Raw genomic sequence first — 19,265 nt, forward strand, 5'->3', positions numbered from 1 at the left:
AATCCTAAATATGGAAAACACAATAGTAATTTTATAGTATTATCCAAGTAGCAGTTGTTCGGAGGCTATCTACATGTCTCAGCCACTCGTATTATTCTCCAATCTATAAAAATTCAAATTTTCAATCTCCCTTTCTTAAGATTAAAAGTGGCAAAGTTGAGATTTTGATCGTCTTCTTCCTCTGGAAATTTCAATCGAAACTATATCTTCAGAGATGCAGAATCTGTGAAATTGTAGAAACGAATTTCACATTTTTTTTTGAAGAAATGACGACGCAGATATTTCAGTTGCCGTTAAAGTACTGTGCTTCGAGTTTTTCTTCCACCGGCCAACGGAATTACGGTGCTTCTTCTTCGCCGTCTCCGATTGTAATTTGTAAGAGTAATGGAATTTCCGATGGTCTTTGGGTGAAGCGGAGGAAGAACAATCGGAGATTTGGTAGTTTAATAGTTAAGCAGGAGAAAGGAGACGTGACGGAGATTCGAGTTCCGGTTCCGTTAACTTTGGAGCAACAAGAGAAGGAGAAACAAAATCGAGATGATGAAGAAGATGAAATCGATGAAGGAGATGTAGATCCTGAAGATCTCAAATACGTCAATGAAATCAAACGGGTTCGTGATTCCTTTGGCTGAGTGAAATTGTAGATAGTTGAATCAGATTGTACTGAAGTATTTTGTGTGTGTTTAGGTAATTGAGCTTCTTAGGAGGAATAGAGATATGATCTTCAGTGAGGTAAGCTACATTTTCATGGTTCTGTGTTGGTTTTTAGTATTGGTTTTGATTAAGCCCGAGCTTTGTGTGTGTTTGCATATTATAGGTTAAGTTGACTATTATGATTGAGGATCCAAGGGAACTGGAAAGAAGGAGGCTTCTTGGAATAGAAGATGCAGATACTCCAAGCAGAGATGATTTGGCTGAAGCCTTGGAACAGGTGATATATATTATTATCTTGAGTCTGCCATTACCTTAATAGTAAACTTAAGTGTGTTGTGTGACTGGTACATGAGCCATATAGACATCAGTTTTCTGCTGAGGGTGAAAATGAACTCATATATGGCTCAAGGAGGGTCTACAGAATGCTGTTGTAAATCAGTTGGTTACTGTTGAGTAAGAGTGTTGTACAGCTTATTACAGTCTTTACATGGAAACACTGCTCAACCAACCTTTTGTTGAGTTGCTTTCATACTTAGATCTGTCACATATCTGGTTTCAAGTAACATTGTGATGGCTAGTCTAATATATAAGCTAAGTATGCAAAACTGTTCCAAGGCGTAACTGTGCTTGTGATAGAAATCTCACTTGACAACACCAAGTTGAGCAGTTTGCTCTTTGTAGCGACATGGGGTTATTAAGTGGCATTAGTATGAAGATCCTTAAAAATGAATTGATTGCTTTACACAGGTAAATGATGGGAAAATCCCTAAAGATCGTGCAACTCTTCGGATGCTGCATGAGGAAATGATCCGTTGGCCAAATTTAGAGGTACCTCTTCTTTGTACCTCACAATTGTTTTTTGTTGCCTATTGGTGGGACTGATAGGAAGAAACTGCCTTAGGCAATATAAATCTATAATGACATCTCTCCTTAGGCAATTTAAATCCATAATCCGTAATGGTTCCTATTGATGCTAGAAACTATAATGGAAGAGATCTCTTTTCTTTTGTGTAACTCTGGTGACGGCTATATACATTTAGTTAGTTAGCTAAGCAGAACTCTGTTTTAAAGCCCTATCTTAACACCTTATCTTATTTATCTTATAAGGTTGAGGTTTCAAAGAAGCAACGAGGAAAGTCAATGTACGCTAAATCCACAGACACTGGAATAGATCCAAAAGAAGCAGCCAAGAGACTCAACGTCGAATGGGATTCAGCTGCTGCAATTGAAGAAGTCGATGTCGATGATGAACAAGGAGTAGTAACCAAAGTCGCGGTTTGTTCCCATATCACTCTCAAACACTTTCACAGCTTTGACCTGGAAATCGTTATTCTTTCACAACATTTTAAGCGTTCCGTATTTGACTTTTTGAAATCTGATTGATATTTCTCCTGCCTTTTGTTCTTAATCCGTTTGCAGGGCTATGGAGCGTTGTACTTCGTCTCAGCTTTACCAGTTATCATTGGTATCTCTGTTGTATTAATTTTGTTTTACAATTCCCTACAGTAGAGTCAAATCCATTTAGTTGTTATACACACCACCACCAATGACCCATCATTGATGTTTTGTAACTTAAGAACATGAAATGAGTTTTTCAATTATTTAATCATCTTCTTCCTTATACAACGGCTTGTGGTCTGCACAAATTCCAGGTAAAGTACTCCAAAACCTTCGGTAATATTAAAATAAATGTGGTTCGTGCGAGCATATCTATCATGATCAGATCCTGTCTCAATCTTGGGCATAGTCTCATGTCAACGATGTTAAATATTTTAAAGCTTATATTATTTGTTTATGTTTATAGTAATAAAGTCAATAACCTTTGGCTGAGACTAATACGCAGGAAACGAAAAAAAAGCTGGACGTGCATATCATGACTCAGTGTAGCTACCTTAAGCCACCAAACGTGCGGTCCATGCTTACTCTCTGTGGCTCTGTATAAGTATTCATCTTCTCTTTAGCACTAAGACTTAGCCATTTGTCAATTTCTCTTCTTACAGATCGAGATTTCAGGTCGGAAAATAAAATGGTGGCTGCAGTACTTATGCCAACTATTAGTTTCAGAGACGAAAGTGCTCGCGAGGATTGGCAAGTTCTAAGCAGAAACGATTCAAAGAAGAAGATTCTAGTCAAGCAAACGAGTATGATGCAATCCGAGAGAGAGATATCGATGGATCCGAAATCAATCAGGTCGTTGTCTATGTCGGGTTCGTTGAGAAGGAACGATAGCTTCGATATGGTTCGTTTACCGGCAATGTCACCTCCTAGAGACTTAGATTCGCCTATGCCTCTTCCTTTGCAGCCAGTGCAGACTACTGGTTCTCCTAAACAACGTTCAGGTCTCATGCGGGCGCTCAGAAACAGGGAACAAGACAGCCTCCCAAACTCTCCTAAACAACGTTCAGGTCTCATGCGGGCGTTCAGAAACAAGGACCAAGACAGCCTTCCAAACTCAACCACTGGTTCTCCTAAACAACGTTCAGGTCTCATGCGGGCCCTCAGAAACAAGGAACAAGACAGCCTCCCAAACTCAACCACTGGTTCTCCAAAACAACGTTCAGGTCTCATGCGGGCCCTCAGAAACAAGGAACAAGACTCGTCTTCGGCGTCGTACAAGAGAAGCAAATCTTGTGGGTCTACTAGCAAGACACTCTCTCATAAGAGCAGCGGAATCAGAAACTCTTTCTTCATTAAAACCGATTCGAACAAGAGCATCAGCAATAATAGTACATTAGAAGACAGATTCAAATGCAACGCTCTGTGTTTATTCCTCCCCGGTTTCAGTAAAGGAAAACCGATCAGATCATCACAGAAAGACGATTCTTCTTCCTTCACCCGAACCACCACGATGACGAGATCATCATCCTCTACCATTACCGTTTCAAGAACAGTCTCCGTCAGAGAATCCACCACCACTACCACAGTGATCTCCGCTCGAGCTTCAATGGAGAAATTCGATTGCGGCTCATATACTTCGGAATCCTGCGGAGAGGAAGGAGGAAATCACTTCTTTGACTTACCGTCCGAGCTAATCAAAAGTGGTTCAGGTGATAACGACCATGACGAACCGGTTTCAGCGGCTTTCGTGTTCGACAAGGAACCTGTTGAGAAAGAGATCAAAGGTGTTTTAAAGGTTTCTGGTTCGAAAAACAGAAAAGCAATGGAGTCTCCTTCACTGCGTCAGGTTCGATTCTCCACATCATCGCCGGTTTCATACCCGACGTCTCCGGCGATCTCTCCACGGTTATTAGAAGCCACCAAGAATTTTAATGCTTTCTTGGAAGCTCAAGCCGTTTAAATGATGGACTCTTAACTACAATATAAAATATAAGCTGTAATATACCAAAGTCTTGCTAAATATTTTTCTTTGGGAAATTAATATCGTTTTTCACCTCCGAGAAAACTAACATTTTTACTCCATATTGTTGATATACTTTTCAATAATGGATGTGGTACACTTTTCTAGTTTGATTTAGTTCTCGATTGGTTTAAGTAAAGTTTCTTTGTAATTTGTAAAAGTAAACGTTAAAGACAAATAAATTTTCTTTTACCATTTGCGCTTTAAACTAAACGCAAATGCAAAGTATTCTAGATCTTAGCCAGGACCGGACTTATAAAGATCAGTTTCAAACTAAGTTCAAATCTCATTAGGTTTGGGTCTTGCTAGTTGCTAGGAATCTGGCCATCCTACAAAGACACATGTTTGGCCATCCTAGTTTGGTCCTACCTTGCAACGGTGTATCTATGTGCAATGGTTTTTAAATTGGTCCCAAATTTAGAACTCTAAACTAGAGATGCACGATTTATATAGGAGTACAAGAGAGTCAAAGATAATAAGTACATATTAATACAAATCTTTCAAGAAATATATTTTGCCTTAATTATATTAATACAAGAAATAGATTTTGTCTATTAACTTTTTCTTTCCAATTTATAGAAAACTCGTTGAAATAGCTTGGTTGCTTTCTTTAGTGGACGACGAATAACAATTTAATAGAACCAAAATTAAACTAGTGGTTTAAATGGAAACTGTAGATTTGCAGAGAATATCACAGCTGCAAAGATCATGTAGTTTCGACTAGTTCTATTAAATGTTGTCTCCGACAAAATTGATAAGCATATTAAATGATTTAAGTCCGTCCATTACAACAATCATTATGGGCAAAATTCAATCACCTTACAAAATTACTAAATTTGTGAGTCGATCGATATTAATGTAAGGGAAGTAATGGTAGGGTTCGTGAATGTGCTAGAAATTGTTTTTACGTACCTTGTTTGCATTAGAATTAAATGCTGAACCGTCGGTGTACATTCCCTATTTATCAATCTCTTGTTTCTATTTTTATTTTTATCATTAACTTTGAGATTAATTTCATAATTTGTTAAATGATTAGATGAATAAGTGTTGTCGGTATTAGGAGATTTGTTGATTGGGAATAATGTGTATGATTGTTGAGCATTTGGCACCAATGAGGACTTTCCAGCGTTTGCGACAATTAACAACCACGAAACTTGGAAGGACACTTTTTTCTGGGGTCTACACTAACACTTGTGAATTTTATAAAAACAAATTAAAAACAAAATAACCTTTCTCTTTTAGTAATAGTTATAAGAAAATTTTGTAAACAAAACAAGATACTTTACTAGAGTTTAGCTAAATTGTAAACTGGAAAATAAAATTTGTTAATGATAATTTATGGAACAACTATTAGCAAATGAAAGCAAAAAAAAAATTTATTTGCAGAGCTAATTTGTTAAATGGAAAGATAAATTTAGAGCTAATTTGGTAAATGTAAATACAAATTTATTAAAGATAATTTATGAAATACTACTTTTAGTAAATGATAAAAAAATCTTAAAATAATATGGAAGTGAAATCTATCCGCTATTTTATTAACGTTGCAATTTTGCAAAAATAGAGTTTTATACAGAAATGGGTTATGTGTTTACATGTTTGATAAAAGAAAAAAGTATTTTTTTTAAAGTAGTTGTGTTTACTAAATTTTTTAAAATGAAATACTAAACGATTTTCACAATTTCCATATGAAACAAATATGATCATTGTGCATTGCAAATATTCGAGTATTTACTATTTAGTGACTCAATTATGAGAAAGAAAATGTGGAAACTTTTAATTAACACGACAAAGATCCATGGAAGACCACAACAACTTTCACTAATTTATATAAAGCACTTTTCCATAAATAACGGAAAAAATTATAAAGCCCATAAAAAAGATGCTTATATACCAAGAATCTGAGCTGTATGATGATCTCTATGTACGAACCCATTTTATAATACAATAAAAGAATATACTAAACAAAAAACCATGAAAATTGTTACATTCGCCTAAATAATACTCTAAAAGATTTACGTTACAACGCATAATGATGATAACATGTCTTTAACCATTCTTCTCCTGCCTTCATTGTCTCGTCCTAAGCAAGCGATCTCCAATCGTCCTAATCTCAAACGTCTTCACCGCGAGACCAATATCACGCATTGTGGTATCAAGCACGTAAGGATTGTTCTCATGAACGATACGGGTACCGTTATAAAGATGACGACAAGGCTCACGACGCTGCGAGATTGAACCATGGTAGTGAAAATAGCGTATTTTCCCTTCCGCTCTGTGATACGTCTTCCCTTGTAGATGCTGAGACATGTGAACCCCTGTCGCAAATACGTTCCGCGGTTGAACCGCATACTTCCTATCCCGTCGTGGTACTTTCTTCACATCTCTATACGCCAATTTCTCAAATCCCCATTTCCTGAAAAACAACACACAATCACATATCAATCATCCAAGAACAAAGATCCACCTAAATAGTAAACATCACAGTTAAAAAACCCTACAGGCCTACATAGTCGCATTTAGAATGTAAACACATACATACCCATCAATGTCTAGCTAATTCTGAACTATATCTGGTAACTTTGGAACCTAAAATCTAGAAACTTTGAAACAAGTAACCTCAGGACCTAAAGACACAATCCTAGAGACACTGATTCAAATTTACATTGACAATTACACAAACCCATCAACATCAAATCCAACCCAATCTCGAATTGGTTTACATAAAAATAGAAATCTAAAAAAGCTAGAATCTTTGAAAACAACTCTCACCCACATGGACCAAGCACTGAAACACACTAATGACAAAAGTGTACAAAAAAAAAAGCTCTTTTTACATGTAAATGAATCAGATTCTAAATGCTTAAACCAAATCTATGATTAATCAAATAAAAACCCAAACTTTGAAATTTACCTGTAAGTCCTCGCCGGACCATCACCGTCGTAACAAAGCTGACTACTCATAGGCATCTGTTCAATAGTAAACTGAGAATATTCCTCCAAAGATACCATCACCGACGAAATCGAACTCTTCGCCGGAACATAAATAAACTCATCAACATCGAAGAAAAACATCCACTTCGCCATGAATCTATACCTATGCAAACAATCATTCACCACCATGAATTGATTATGATAATAACCATCAAATCTCTCTTGTTCTCTAATATCATGAACAGTAACTCTCCCAAGCTCTATCCATGGCTTTAAAACCTCAAACACTTCCTCTGTAATCCCTCCGGCGTCATGTAGAACAAAATGAGATCTTTCACCGAAGAACCTTACATGGTAAGCGATCCATTCTCTGATTCTCTGTGGTGATAAGTTGCCGTAGAGAGAAGATCCACAATAGAGATAATCGTACTTCTCTCGCCGGCGGAGATTGGATTCGTAGAGAGCAAAATCGACGGTGTTTGGAGTTTCGGTGAGTACCGGAATTGAATCGGTGATGTTCCGGTCTGTATCTCCGGTGGTTGCGTGGAGGAGAAGAGTACCTCCGGTGTTTTTAGGGTTTATCACGGTGTTTGACGGAAAAGTACAGTTTACGACGACGGTTGTGTAAACTCTACCGTAACCCCAATCGGTTAAGATTTTGGTACCGTCGGTTAAAATCCGGTTATCGGATTGGTTTAGTGGAATCCATTCGCAACGGTAAGTGGGATGAGAGTAAACGTGAAGTGGTTTAGATGATAAACCGATAACGGCGAATGTGTTAACGCCGCCTCTGTAAGCGTTCATTAACACGAAGTTATAAGCTGCCCAGCCGTAACCAGTAAACGTCCGTTTAATAACGCCGTTATTTAACACCTTCTCTTCAGTTAACGGCTGTTTCGTAACGCCGTTATCCAACACCGGCTTCTCAGTTAACTTGACAGCGTTATCTAAGACTGGCTTTTCGACGACGGTGGTGAAGTTGACGGAGGTGGAGTTTACGGCGATGCGTGAGATGCAGAAACGGAGTTCGGAAGCGGAGATGGAGAAAGAAGAAGGTAGAAAAGGGAGGAGAGTAGCTAAAGTGCAGAGAACGAGTAACGCCATTAGAGCTAGCTTAAGCTCGGCGGAGAAGTTCCATAAGAAACAGATGAGGAGGTTTTTGTCTTTAGTGTTTTGGTCTCTCTCTTTAGCCATCTTTTGAGTTCTTCTTCACTGATTGAAGAAGACGAATCGAAGAATCGTATGAACTATGAAGCAGAGGGAAAGTGAAGCGACAGAGGGAAGAGAGAGAGAAGAAAAAATTTGGAGAATTTAACAGTAATGAAGATTGAAGAGTCTCATTTTATAATTTTTAATTTTATGAATACGTAAATTAAAAAACACTTTTTTGTGTTTACTAGTATAATCATAAAAAATTAGGTAAATATGTAGTTGTGTTGTAATATCATAAAATTAAAAATAAATTGCACAGTTTGTTCAAATTTTCCTTCAAATATTATATACATTTTACATATTATTAATTAGTAATATATTTTTGTAACAAAAATTATTCATGTGAATTTATTGTTCAGAAATGAAAATTATAAATAGAGACTCTTTGTTGCTGTTAGAATTCTCCATTTATATATATATGCCATTATTAGAAACTAATTTATTTTATTCATTTTTCTTGTCATTTTTCGATTAATATTGAAAAGCTTCAAAGATAATTCTATTGAAGAAACTATATTTAATTTGTTCGAAGAAAACTATACATGTGCTAAACAGCATGTTATGTATTTATAAAGAGAATAAAAGTAATTTATTAAGCAGCCAAAATGAGTTGGATTGAGAGAGAATAAAAAGGTTTTAGCTTTTTTTATAACTAATTTTGTCGTCTTTTCTTTTATGTTACGCTATTTACAAAATCGGTCCTCTAACTTCTCCAATTTCAACTAACAGCCTTATAATTTAGTCATCGAACTTTTATGCAATTTAGTAAGAATTTAATTTATAACTCACTGGTTTTTCTCGTGTAACATTGAATCATGTTTTTTTGTTGTTGTTGCAGATTACTGTTTTAAAGTCACGAGAAAAAATACACAGAAAATAGTGAATTTTAATAATATAATAACTAGAGAAAAAGAAAAGAGTCTGACGATTAGAAGACTTTTAAAACGACTCATGCTTTTTTGTTTCCTTTACCGACGCATGGGATTTCGCTCTCTGCCAAAATATTATAACACGTCATCACCTACTAACATGTGTACGACACGTGTCAGCTTTGTGACCTGCCATGTAAATTTATCATTCTCTTTCAACGATGCTTTCTATTTTTTTACTTTTAGCTTAGAAGCATAGCAAACGGTCGAAAAAAGCAGGCTACTGTTTTCAGAATCTAGAAGACTCATCATTATCCTTTACGTATAAAATAAATAAAATTTAGATGAACATTTATTTACTTTCGTCCCGTCATTTTTTATTTTTTTTACAGATCCGGTAGAAAAGTTATTAACTATTTCAATCTCAAACTAGAATACTTGTTGGGCTTGTATTTTGTAAAACTTTTGGTTTAGGCTTGTAATTATGTTTCATTTGAGCTTGTTTTAACAACTAAAAAAGATAGTCACTTAATAAACCGGTATTATTATCATATGAATATTTGTCAAAATCGCTTACTTTAGTTATGGTCACGAACAAGATTAGCTTCCGAAACATCTTACAATTTGTTTGTTTTTCACTTAAATTTTAAGGTGTTTAGATATAAACATATGATAAATTATCTAATTTTTTTTATATCTTCAAGTTACGACCATTTTCATTTTTTGTAATAACTTATGAATAACATAACAATTTTGGAGAAAAAAAAAACTAAATTAAATCATTTAAGGACAAATTAGGGAGGAAGACTATGCATAAGTTTAGTGGAGCATATTAAGGGTGTGATTGGAAAGACCTCTTAGCGCAAAAGTAAGAGAGAGTAAAAGATTATTTTTCTGAGCTTTCACCAATAAAAAAAAAAAAGAGGAGAAAACAAATATTCATCTACTTTACACCAAAATTAAGAAAAAGTAGAGTAAATCTTTCCACTAAAAATACTAGAGTAAAATTGTTTACGCCCAAATACACTTTTTCTTTCCTCTACTTTTTTCATTCTATTTACTCTATTCCCCCACTAAAAATCCTAAGTGTTTTGATGATTTTGGTGTCATTTTCGAGAGAGTAGAAAAGAAAAATTCTTATCGAATTGACAACTATAAAGAGACTCACTTAAGCCAGGTTTACAAGCATTTTATTTCTCTTCAAGGTGAAGACGATGTTGTGGAAGTGTTGGAAACTATGATGCAATGGCTTTGAATGATACTCTTAAGGCCCAATACTCATATAAGTTAGGCCCTAATGATGAGATAAGTATTATAATTCATTTTTTCTTACTAAGGTCTAACTGATGTAAATAATGGGCCTTAAGATCCTTGCCAGTTGCCACCTTTGGAGTTTCGATTATTCGACAACCAACTAAAAAATAGACAGCACATGCAATCCATAACCAAATCATTTTTTCTATTTTATCTACCAGATTGTTTCGAAAAGCGTAAAATGTGGTTTAAAAATGTGTCCGATATACCCTCCGTAATCGGATTAGATCTCCAATGATTAATGTTGATTTTAACTTAACTTTATGGATATATAAATGATGAAATACGTAATTATGTGTCATGATCATTATCCCCCATGACTTGAGTGTTTTTCTTTAAAAGAATGCCATCATGCAATTTGCATATATTTCATTCAAGACGATCTTTATTAGGGTTCAAATGGACATATCGAACAATGCATGATCCAAATCCGATGCGAATGAGATCGATCGGTTTTATTTCTAGCGCAAAAATACCATCGGAAAGCTTTAATATGAAAACTAAGAATTGCATCATTTTGTAACTAACAAACAAAGCTTCTTAATTTACATGAATTTCTTCCAACTCAAAAGCTAAATTTTTTTTGTTATCAACTAAAAAAAAAGAACATAAAAAAAAGTTCCATTGATTATCTACCACATGACATTGCTTCCCAACTTTAGCACATGCTCTGTGGGATCTCTCTTCTTTACATTATTCCCCATATCCCACAAACTATTTAACCTCAAAAACACATTAAACAAAAATAAATAAACACACACACATATATTAAATTTAAAGCAGAATCACAAACACAGACACAAAAAGCTTTTGTACAAATATCAATACCTAAAGTTAGGACCTCAAACCTAAATATCACATGGTAGATATAGTACTACAATGTTGACAAAAAGAAAAGCTATAGTACTAAAATAATAACACAAAATATTATTTATTTACATATAAATTAAAGCCAATGTGACTACAACAACAATTACAACATGATCCTTTTGCCTATAAAGCCGCCATGGCCGTACACTCGAGATGCCTCGGACATGTGATCAAGTGGTCGTTGGTTAAACCGGCGGCTTGCATTAACGAATGTATAACCGTCGGACCAACGAATCTAAACCCACGACGAACCATGTCTTTGCTTATAGTCTCCGATTTCGATGTCTTAACCGGTATCTTTTGGCATGATGTGTATTTTGTGGTGACCGGTTTGTGTTTCATAAACCCCCAAATGTATTTGTTGAATGACCCCAAATCTCTTTTCACCTGTAAAACAAATCTCAGATAATTTTACTTTCAACAATTATAAGATAAAGTTGACACTATAAGTATATGTAAATTGTGTGATAACAAAACTAAAATATACCTTGAGAATTTGTTTAGCGTTGTCAACAACTGCAAGGACTTGGCTAAGGTTAATGCCATAGTCGTTGACTATTGATTGTATCTTCTTCTCGTTGAAGTCTGCGACCAACTCTGCTTCGAAACCAGAGAAAGCCTCTCTGTGAAACCAAAGGTTACTGATTATAAGACCAAAATGTTTTACCAATACAGTAAAAATTTTGGGGGGATCTTGAAATTTCTTACCTAAAAGTGTTTCTTCTCTTTAAAACCGAAGTCCAATCTGATCCGACCTGAGCTCCGGTTAACACCAGAAGCTCAAATAGTAGACTGAAAAAAGATTTGAACATTACTCATAATTAGTTTCAATTCTTATAAAAATTGGTTTTATTTATCAAGAAATGAAAATTTTATTTACTTGTCATCATGAACTGGAACTCCCCATTCTTTGTCATGGTAAGCGACATATATTGGATCTGTGGAAACAAGTTAAGGTTTTGGACCCAGTTAACTAAAGTTGACTTGTAAGAGAAGGAAATTTGGTTTTCTTGCTTGACAAGTAACTTTTACAGACCTGAACTTGTAGTGATGAAACTGCATCTCTTCTTCTTCTCATGCTCAACATTTAAGTTCTTTTCATTCGATTTTACGGATTTGATTCTACCGTAATGAGAAATTTTCTTCTTTCTCTCTTCTTGTTTCATTGCAACCTCTTCTCTTCTGGCAGCTGCTATACTTCCAGGCTGCTTTTGAACAATCACCATAGGCATAACCTCTTTGTAGCCACCATCACTGTTCTCTGGTGATATCACTGGTTTCGATTTTGTAGAGCTAGACCTAAGAAGTTCCTTGCAAGAACCGGCCGGTTTTCTTAAGGATTTTGTGTTGGGAGACAAAGGAGGAGAGATTAGAGAAATTGGTCTTGGTGAGGGTATCTTTGATGCAATTGGATTCAAAGGCTTAGGAGGCGATTTTTTTAGTGAGTTACGTCGGTCTAATGTCGGAACTTGGTTCGACTTCGGTTGAAGAACCGGACGGCCGTTGATCTGAGAAATGTTTTCTTGGGTCAGATTTTTTAATTTTGAGGAACACATTTTTTTTTTTCTGTCTAGCTTTGTGTTCTTGAAGGATGATGATAAATGAGATGAAACAAAGTTGAGATCTCTCAAAGGGTTTTTATATGTGGGAAAAGAGGATGATGTATTGTGGGGTAGTAATTGGTGCTAGTGGGCAACTTATATTTATTACATGCACACTAATTAAGGTTTTTGATACAAGAGTCTTGGATTGTGTTTAATGAAGTTTTATAGGTTTTAATTAGGGTTTTTAATTAATTAAGGTTTGGAGTGACAGGGAAGTTGGTTTCTTTAAGAACATGGTGGGGTGAGATATGTAATGCAATTCCAGAATAGCCTATGGCTTAGGGAAGTGCTATCTTGGGTCACCATTGTAGGACAAGGACACCACATTCTTTTCTTTTTTTAAATACCTTTTTCCATAGCATTTCGTATCTAACCGCTTGATATTATCTTATCTTTACAGAAGAATTTGAGATATATTGCTACAATTGTTTTTGATGATCTGAAAATTTTGGACCTAGGTCTATACATTTTTGAGAATCAGGATCAGCTTTTAAATAACTAAATGGGTGTCGACTCGTGTATTTTGTTTAGGTGCATACGTTTTCGGCTTACATGGATTCAACCGTTAGCCCAATACCATGTAGATAAAAGACATTACCTTAATTTTCTTAATTCCGTTGTATGAAACAGTTTTGAAAGACTTTCCTTAATTTTCAAATAGTTCTTCAACCTTTCTAAGCAATTTACCTAAACAAGTTATAATTTGGTATTTTAGGAATTTTTGTCGTCTTCTTCTTAGTTTTTTTTTGGTCTTTATCAAGAACTTATGGTTTATGCTAAATACACATCTTAAGCTATGAAATAATGGATATTGGCATTAGCAATTTGTCAGCTAGGAGAAGAAGAGTCCTTCTCTCACTTTTGCCATTACTATTAATATTGCAAGTGCTGAGTTATTTTAATTTTGAGAGAGACCTTTCATTTAAGATCCAGCTTGCCAATTTGCTTCACAATCAAATCTTTTTATTTATATTTATATTTATTACACCAAACAATATTCATCGACAAGAAAAATATTTGCTGCGTGTGATTAAATACAGTAAATTCTGCCAATCCAAGAGTATTTCCGTTATAATAAAAATGAAACAAGTTTGAAAAAGAATCACAAATTATTTTTTCATAAAATTATGTAGCTAAGTATCTCTATAATTTTAAAGTATAGACCAAATCATCCCTATGTTTTCAAGTAAAATAATCATTTTATTAACTAATTAAAGAAAACACTCCATTCGTTTCGAATCAATTATCGATTTAAGTTTATGAAAAATGCCGATTTCGTATTTAATGTATAATTTGATATAAATACATAATTTAACCTCGAGTTTAAGTTAATAAAATAATATAATATCAAAAATAACTTTTAAAGGACACAATAAAAATTATATATATATTAATTTATATGAAAATAAGGATACTTTTGGTGAAACAGAGAGAATGTATCAATTAACATTTAAGAAAAATGTTTTTTTTGCGATTGTCATTAAGTTACAAGACCATATGACAAATACTTATCTAGAATAAGAAACTAGTACAATACCGAAATGATAGTAGTACATATAAATGAGAGAAAGAAAAAGATCAACATACGAATATAAATATGAAATTGGTCCCAAGATTCAAGCTGTGTAACAATGGACCATTTTCCAGCTTTTTTTTGTGGAATCTCATCTTTTAGCTAAGTAAAGCTTACATTTAAGCCTTTATCTACATATATGGTCCTTCAAAATTATATAATAATTAAAAACTTTAAGGATAAACGCGAAACACATATTGAGAAAAAAAAGAAAAACAGGATCTGATTCATACAATTTAATAAATACACTATTGTTTTTTTGTCAACAAAACAATTATAAAATTTTAGAGAAGTAAACCAAATTTTCATGCTTAAAAATTTAGAGAGGTAATATTGCAACTTCCGCTAAAATATTTAAGCAAGTAGACAAAACACTAATTATATACTCAAGCATATATCTTCCACAAAACTTAACACTAGTTAATGTCTTAATTCGAAATCCTCATAATAATTATTGGGACAAATTAGCGAAACACATCACATGAATAAACAAATTAATTGGTTATTTAAGAAATTAAGTGGTCTAGAAAAAGGTAATCATTTAAAAGTAAGCTAAAGCTTTGTAGGATGACAACCGAACAACCAAAGTCTCTTCAAACGTCAACTCTTTCTTCTTCTTCTTCTTCTTAATAGACCGAAATCTCCTTTAATAATCATTAATCAAAGGATATGAAATATGTTTGATGTTTTATAAGAAGATAAAAATATTACAAAAAGGTAGAGAAAAAAAGAAGAAAATGAAAATGATGGGATGTGATTCTTTAAATGGAATCACGAGGAGGAGACATCCCATGTGTTGATGAATAAACCACATAAAATAAATTTTTGTGACTTGATTTAACATTTAACAAAAATATTAAACTTTTCTTAAGGCTTTTCATTTTCTTTTAAACGAGCTTTAAATAGTTTATTGTTTCTCTTTTCCTTTCTGCGGCCAAACAACTTTTGTTGCTCTTATACTTATATCATGGTGTTTTTTCCAATATATTGATAAATGATAATGATACTTATAGACATGTATGTATGATTGTACATTATAACCTAAATTGTAGAAAGATGTAAAGAGGACTTTCATGTCATGTGGCTGGTCTGGTTTTGGTTTATGAATGAGTCTATAAACCACGTTTTTTTTAATGATAATTCTCAATTACTAAGCCTATATATTTCAGTAATACTATAATTAATTGTTGATAATATACATAGTGATCCGATCCCATGAAAACTGTAACTATTATTTATTTTTAGCATATTACAGCTTAGATCTATATAAATTGGTGCGTACATTTAGTTAACCAGTTAAATTAATCATACTTTATATTATGTGATTTCATACGTTGATAGTACCGTTTAATAATTTTGACCTAAGTTGCCATATAAGTACACATATATATACACTTAAATATAGCTGTTATTACTAATGAGTAATTTCCCATGGACTACTGATAACTTTATTTTCGGTTCACTCTTAAAATTTAAATTGTTTTCAATTTGTGTTTTTTTCATATGATTATATAAAATAATTATGTATATTGTTTCATGAATTTAGATATTAGTGGTTATGATATATTATATGTTAGCATTATCGATATATTGTATTCCAAATCTAAATCCGTATAATGGACAGAAAAAAAAAATTATAGGATATATTAAGTAGGACGAAAGAAACTGTTCAAAAGATATGTCCAACCAATGTTGGGCAATCTAAAAACTTTGTCTTTAGCCAATTTATATCTGTAGTCGTTACAAAGGGTCCCTTAATTATTTGAATACTATATCATTTTCATGTTTTTTCCTGGAACGATTTTAGCCAACACATTAAATTTGATTATATAAAATCATCAATTTTAAAAAAAAACATATTTACAAATTACAATCTTATTATATATACATGTATAATTTTATAACATATAAAAGAAAAACTTTTTACTTTAGCATATATGATCAGAGTGTTTCACCTTGCCAAATTAAATTTCTGAAATAGGTAAAGTTTTTTCTTGTCTTTCTTGTGCCCTAAGAATCAAGAAATGCCCTCACAACATCTACAATTGGAGCCATGCAGATCGGACATTTCATATTACTCCATTGAAGCTCATGAGCACATTTCAGACAAGTGCACATATGTCCACACCTGCGAAACAAAACTGCAATTTTATGATCTCGTTTGCGATTTAACCGCAATCGCTTTCTAGACTTTACAAGCAGACATTGGTACCTGTATAGAAGCGAGTCTATAGGCATCTCAAAGCAAATAGAACAATTTCTTTCTAGTGAATCTGAAAGAGAGTTTGAGATAGTTCATAGTTACAAGCACATCATCAATATACGATTCTACATGGTTTTTTTTAACTGAATCAACAATAGTTTATAATGTTTACTCACCAGAAAGTGATTCGAATTCCAAGGATTTCTGGAAATCAACACAAGATTTTACCAAACTTTGTAGTTCAAGAATATCTCTTTGAAGCTGTTTGATTTGTTGTTTGAGATCACATATCATCTGTGTTTCCTGTGTTAACCATAAACTGTTACTTCATTAACACGTAACCCTATTGACCTAAGAAAAAACATAGCAAAACAGAGACAATCTCATAGAGTAGGTATTCTCATGAGCCTTAGGGTTAAAAGAAATTGGCTAAAACCATCACTTACAGTTTCTGGTTCAAGGATTAACTTTTTTGTTTCATTTTCTTCTACGTTCCCTTGGTACCTTTCTGAACACTCAACCAAAGTCTCCTCGTTACCTTCTTCTTCTTCTACAAGATTGCTTCCTATTTCTGACCTCTTTTGCACGCATGAGATCATGATTTTATCAATCTTTTCCCGAAAATCACCTTCGAGGAAGCTAGAAACGGTCCTCCTACACAAGCAATCACGTCCTTAAAATATCGAAATGTTATAAAGCTAATCTTAAGAAAATAAGAATTGATCAGATAACATACCACTTGATCAAGTTCCACATATCGCCTTTCTCGGAAATATTGTTCATAACCTCGAGCACCCGTTGTTTCTTGAGATCTTCCCAATAACTTCTTGGCCGCGAGATATCACTAATCCAATCATAATACATAATCTCTCTATTGCAATCTTCATTTTCTTCATTTTCTGTTTCATTTTCATCCCAAGCATTTAGAAATATTGGTGATTCAAGAATTAGAAACAATGTTTCCGCTGCTTGTTGCTTCTCGGCTTTTGATGTTTCTTCATCGTTTTGTGAAGATTTTTCCTCTTTACCACTCTCTCTAAATACTTGTCTTGCAGTTTCTTCATCCTTTTCTCTATCCAAACAAACCACTGATGTCACTTCTTGAGGGTTGCTTCTATATTCCTCAATCTCCATGGATTTACCTTCTTCTTTCTTTCGCCTTTCTTCGTTTCTCCCTTCAGTCTTCACATCAATGACTCTTCTTGCATCTTTTCCCTCGTCTTTAGCTTTCCCCATAGTTCTTCTCCTATTAGCTCTCTCCTTAGAATCCCAAAGATACACCTTCTCTACAAAACTCGATGAGAACTTGTTCGTTTCTTCTCCTTCCTTCACAGTAACTTTCCTCAACCCTTCTCCTTCTTCTGTAGCTTTCCGCTCAATTTCAGGTTTCTTTGAACCGTTCTCATTGCTTGCAGCATCATTAAAGACGGGTTTATTGGCAATTTCCGGCTTATCAGCCGCGGCCTGATTCTCCCTTGTGTTACTTTTCTCCATTGTTTCTTGCAAAACACTCTTCACCCTAAAATATACTACTCCAGACAAATTTTTTGTTTCTACTGCGCTATTCAAATTGCTCCGAAATCCCTTCTTAGTATTAGCCATATATCTATTCCTGCATTTTGATTCAACTGATGAAAATCAATATACTTTGGTTTAATACTCTTCTACAAGACTACAAGTTCAAAAATAACTGAAGAAAAATATTTCCTATATCAATAGCCTGATCATACCTAGATCCTCGTGAAAACCGGTTTACATCTGATTTCGACCGATATCTTTCTTGAATCACAATGCACCTTTCCAAACTTCGGATCATAAGCATATACTAAACAATAAGGAAGTAGTCAATTTTTATGTAACATCATCTAAAGTGTAATCTATTAAATTACAAGTTGAGGGTAAAATAAAAGTACCTGAAGACGCCCACAACCGCGAGGCGAGAACTTTGAAACCGCGTAGCGACCACCGAGCAATTCAAGCTCATTTTCTCGGTCACGCAAAATCATCTTACAAACATCTTCACTTGCTTGCCGTCCTCTTATCCTAGGAGTACTACAACTAGCCAGCTCAAGAAAACATCTTCCTTCTCCATCATTCTCATAAGAATTTGAAACATTATTCATATCTGATTGAGGAAACCAATCTATTTCTTCACCACTGCTTTCGTTGCTTTTTCTCGCCTCGTCGTTGAGAAAGTCGGAGAGACTTGATTCAGAACTCGTCCTGCTATCGAGTAGCGATTGACTTAGACTCGAACTTGACTGCTGCGACCGAGCTTCCCAAATCTGAACCAGAGAAGAAGCTCCCATGCTGACACCATTTCTTGACGAGGTCTCAGGTTGACCAGGAATATAAAATGGATTGGAATTGGTCTCTAGTGGATAAGAAGAAGGAATCTGCAAAGATTCCCCTGTTTCAAAAACAGGGGATCTTGAAGAACATTCAATAACCTCTTTACGCTTCCCATCTTCGTTACTTCCAGAATCATCGATAGGCAAAACACGAAAGCTGTTGTAACGATCTCTGACAAAAACTTTGAGATTCTTTTTTTTCTTGTTACCATCCCTCGAAGCCATTTTCTAAATAAAAAAATAAAGATCAAAACAAACCCTATGCTTTGTTTTTAAACTTGCTTTGTTTTGTTACACTCAAGAATAAGGAAGGAGAGAAACTATAA

The 19,265-nt window shown here is 34.3% G+C and overlaps 5 protein-coding genes across 6 annotated transcripts; 2 read left to right on the forward strand and 3 right to left on the reverse strand.

Moving 5' to 3' along the window:
* The first annotated feature begins 19 nt into the window (after positions 1–19).
* On the forward strand, positions 20–2,305 carry CEST (death domain associated protein). The gene is made up of 6 exons (NM_123832.2): positions 20–611; positions 688–732; positions 818–931; positions 1,402–1,482; positions 1,762–1,929; positions 2,074–2,305. The coding sequence occupies exons 1-6, from the start codon at positions 267–269 to the stop codon at positions 2,161–2,163; spliced, it is 843 nt and encodes a 280-aa protein (NP_568637.1). The 5' UTR covers positions 20–266; the 3' UTR covers positions 2,164–2,305.
* An 87-nt stretch (positions 2,306–2,392) lies between these two features.
* AT5G44660 (uncharacterized protein) lies at positions 2,393–4,178 on the forward strand. 2 transcript variants are annotated; one of them, NM_001344571.1, is made up of 2 exons: positions 2,393–2,560; positions 2,655–4,053. In NM_001344571.1, exon 2 carries the CDS (start codon positions 2,681–2,683, stop codon positions 3,950–3,952), a length of 1,272 nt encoding a protein of 423 aa, NP_001318740.1. In that variant the 5' UTR covers positions 2,393–2,560; positions 2,655–2,680; the 3' UTR covers positions 3,953–4,053. The 2 variants fall into 2 exon arrangements, with proteins under 2 accessions (NP_001318740.1, NP_199279.1); NM_123833.4 differs by lacking the exon at positions 2,393–2,560 and having other exon boundaries at positions 2,642–4,178.
* Positions 4,179–5,775: 1,597 nt separating this feature from the next.
* Positions 5,776–8,379, reverse strand: GALS2 (glycosyltransferase family protein (DUF23)). The gene is made up of 2 exons (NM_123834.2): positions 6,924–8,379; positions 5,776–6,425 (listed from the first exon to the last, which is right to left on the reverse strand). The coding sequence occupies exons 1-2, from the start codon at positions 8,135–8,137 to the stop codon at positions 6,080–6,082; spliced, it is 1,560 nt and encodes a 519-aa protein (NP_199280.1). The 5' UTR covers positions 8,138–8,379; the 3' UTR covers positions 5,776–6,079.
* Positions 8,380–10,855: 2,476 nt separating this feature from the next.
* On the reverse strand, positions 10,856–12,948 carry AT5G44680 (DNA glycosylase superfamily protein). Its single transcript, NM_123835.4, has 5 exons — positions 12,245–12,948; positions 12,089–12,146; positions 11,917–12,000; positions 11,696–11,831; positions 10,856–11,595 (listed from the first exon to the last, which is right to left on the reverse strand). The coding sequence occupies exons 1-5, from the start codon at positions 12,762–12,764 to the stop codon at positions 11,332–11,334; spliced, it is 1,062 nt and encodes a 353-aa protein (NP_199281.1). The 5' UTR covers positions 12,765–12,948; the 3' UTR covers positions 10,856–11,331.
* A 3,260-nt stretch (positions 12,949–16,208) lies between these two features.
* Positions 16,209–19,164, reverse strand: AT5G44690 (RING finger PFF0165c-like protein; the record flags this gene model as incomplete). The annotated part of the gene is made up of 6 exons (NM_123836.2): positions 16,209–16,597; positions 16,765–16,891; positions 17,035–17,242; positions 17,325–18,200; positions 18,319–18,413; positions 18,502–19,164. The coding sequence occupies 6 exons, from the start codon at positions 19,162–19,164 to the stop codon at positions 16,578–16,580; spliced, it is 1,989 nt and encodes a 662-aa protein (NP_199282.2). The 3' UTR covers positions 16,209–16,577.
* Positions 19,165–19,265: the final 101 nt, after the last annotated feature.

The sequence above is a fragment of the Arabidopsis thaliana genome, chromosome 5 (genome assembly GCF_000001735.4).
Source record: "Arabidopsis thaliana chromosome 5, partial sequence".
Classification (NCBI taxonomy): Eukaryota; Viridiplantae; Streptophyta; class Magnoliopsida; order Brassicales; family Brassicaceae; genus Arabidopsis; species Arabidopsis thaliana.

Excerpts from the sequence above, each read along its gene's own strand:
- CEST (NM_123832.2), top strand. The coding sequence starts at position 267 with ATGACGACGCAGATATTTCAGTTGCCGTTAAAGTACTGTGCTTCGAGT. Across the intron at positions 612-687 it reads ACGTCAATGAAATCAAACGG|GTAATTGAGCTTCTTAGGAG; the intron begins GTTCGTGATTCC and ends GTGTGTGTTTAG. Across the intron at positions 1,483-1,761 it reads TCCGTTGGCCAAATTTAGAG|GTTGAGGTTTCAAAGAAGCA; the intron begins GTACCTCTTCTT and ends TTATCTTATAAG.
- AT5G44660 (NM_001344571.1), top strand. The coding sequence starts at position 2,681 with ATGGTGGCTGCAGTACTTATGCCAACTATTAGTTTCAGAGACGAAAGT.
- GALS2 (NM_123834.2), bottom strand. The coding sequence starts at position 8,137 with ATGGCTAAAGAGAGAGACCAAAACACTAAAGACAAAAACCTCCTCATC. Across the intron at positions 6,426-6,923 it reads GGTCCGGCGAGGACTTACAG|GAAATGGGGATTTGAGAAAT; the intron begins GTAAATTTCAAA and ends GTTGTTTTTCAG.
- AT5G44680 (NM_123835.4), bottom strand. The coding sequence starts at position 12,764 with ATGTGTTCCTCAAAATTAAAAAATCTGACCCAAGAAAACATTTCTCAG. Across the intron at positions 12,147-12,244 it reads TTTCATCACTACAAGTTCAG|ATCCAATATATGTCGCTTAC; the intron begins GTCTGTAAAAGT and ends TTGTTTCCACAG. Across the intron at positions 11,596-11,695 it reads ACGCTAAACAAATTCTCAAG|GTGAAAAGAGATTTGGGGTC; the intron begins GTATATTTTAGT and ends TTTGTTTTACAG.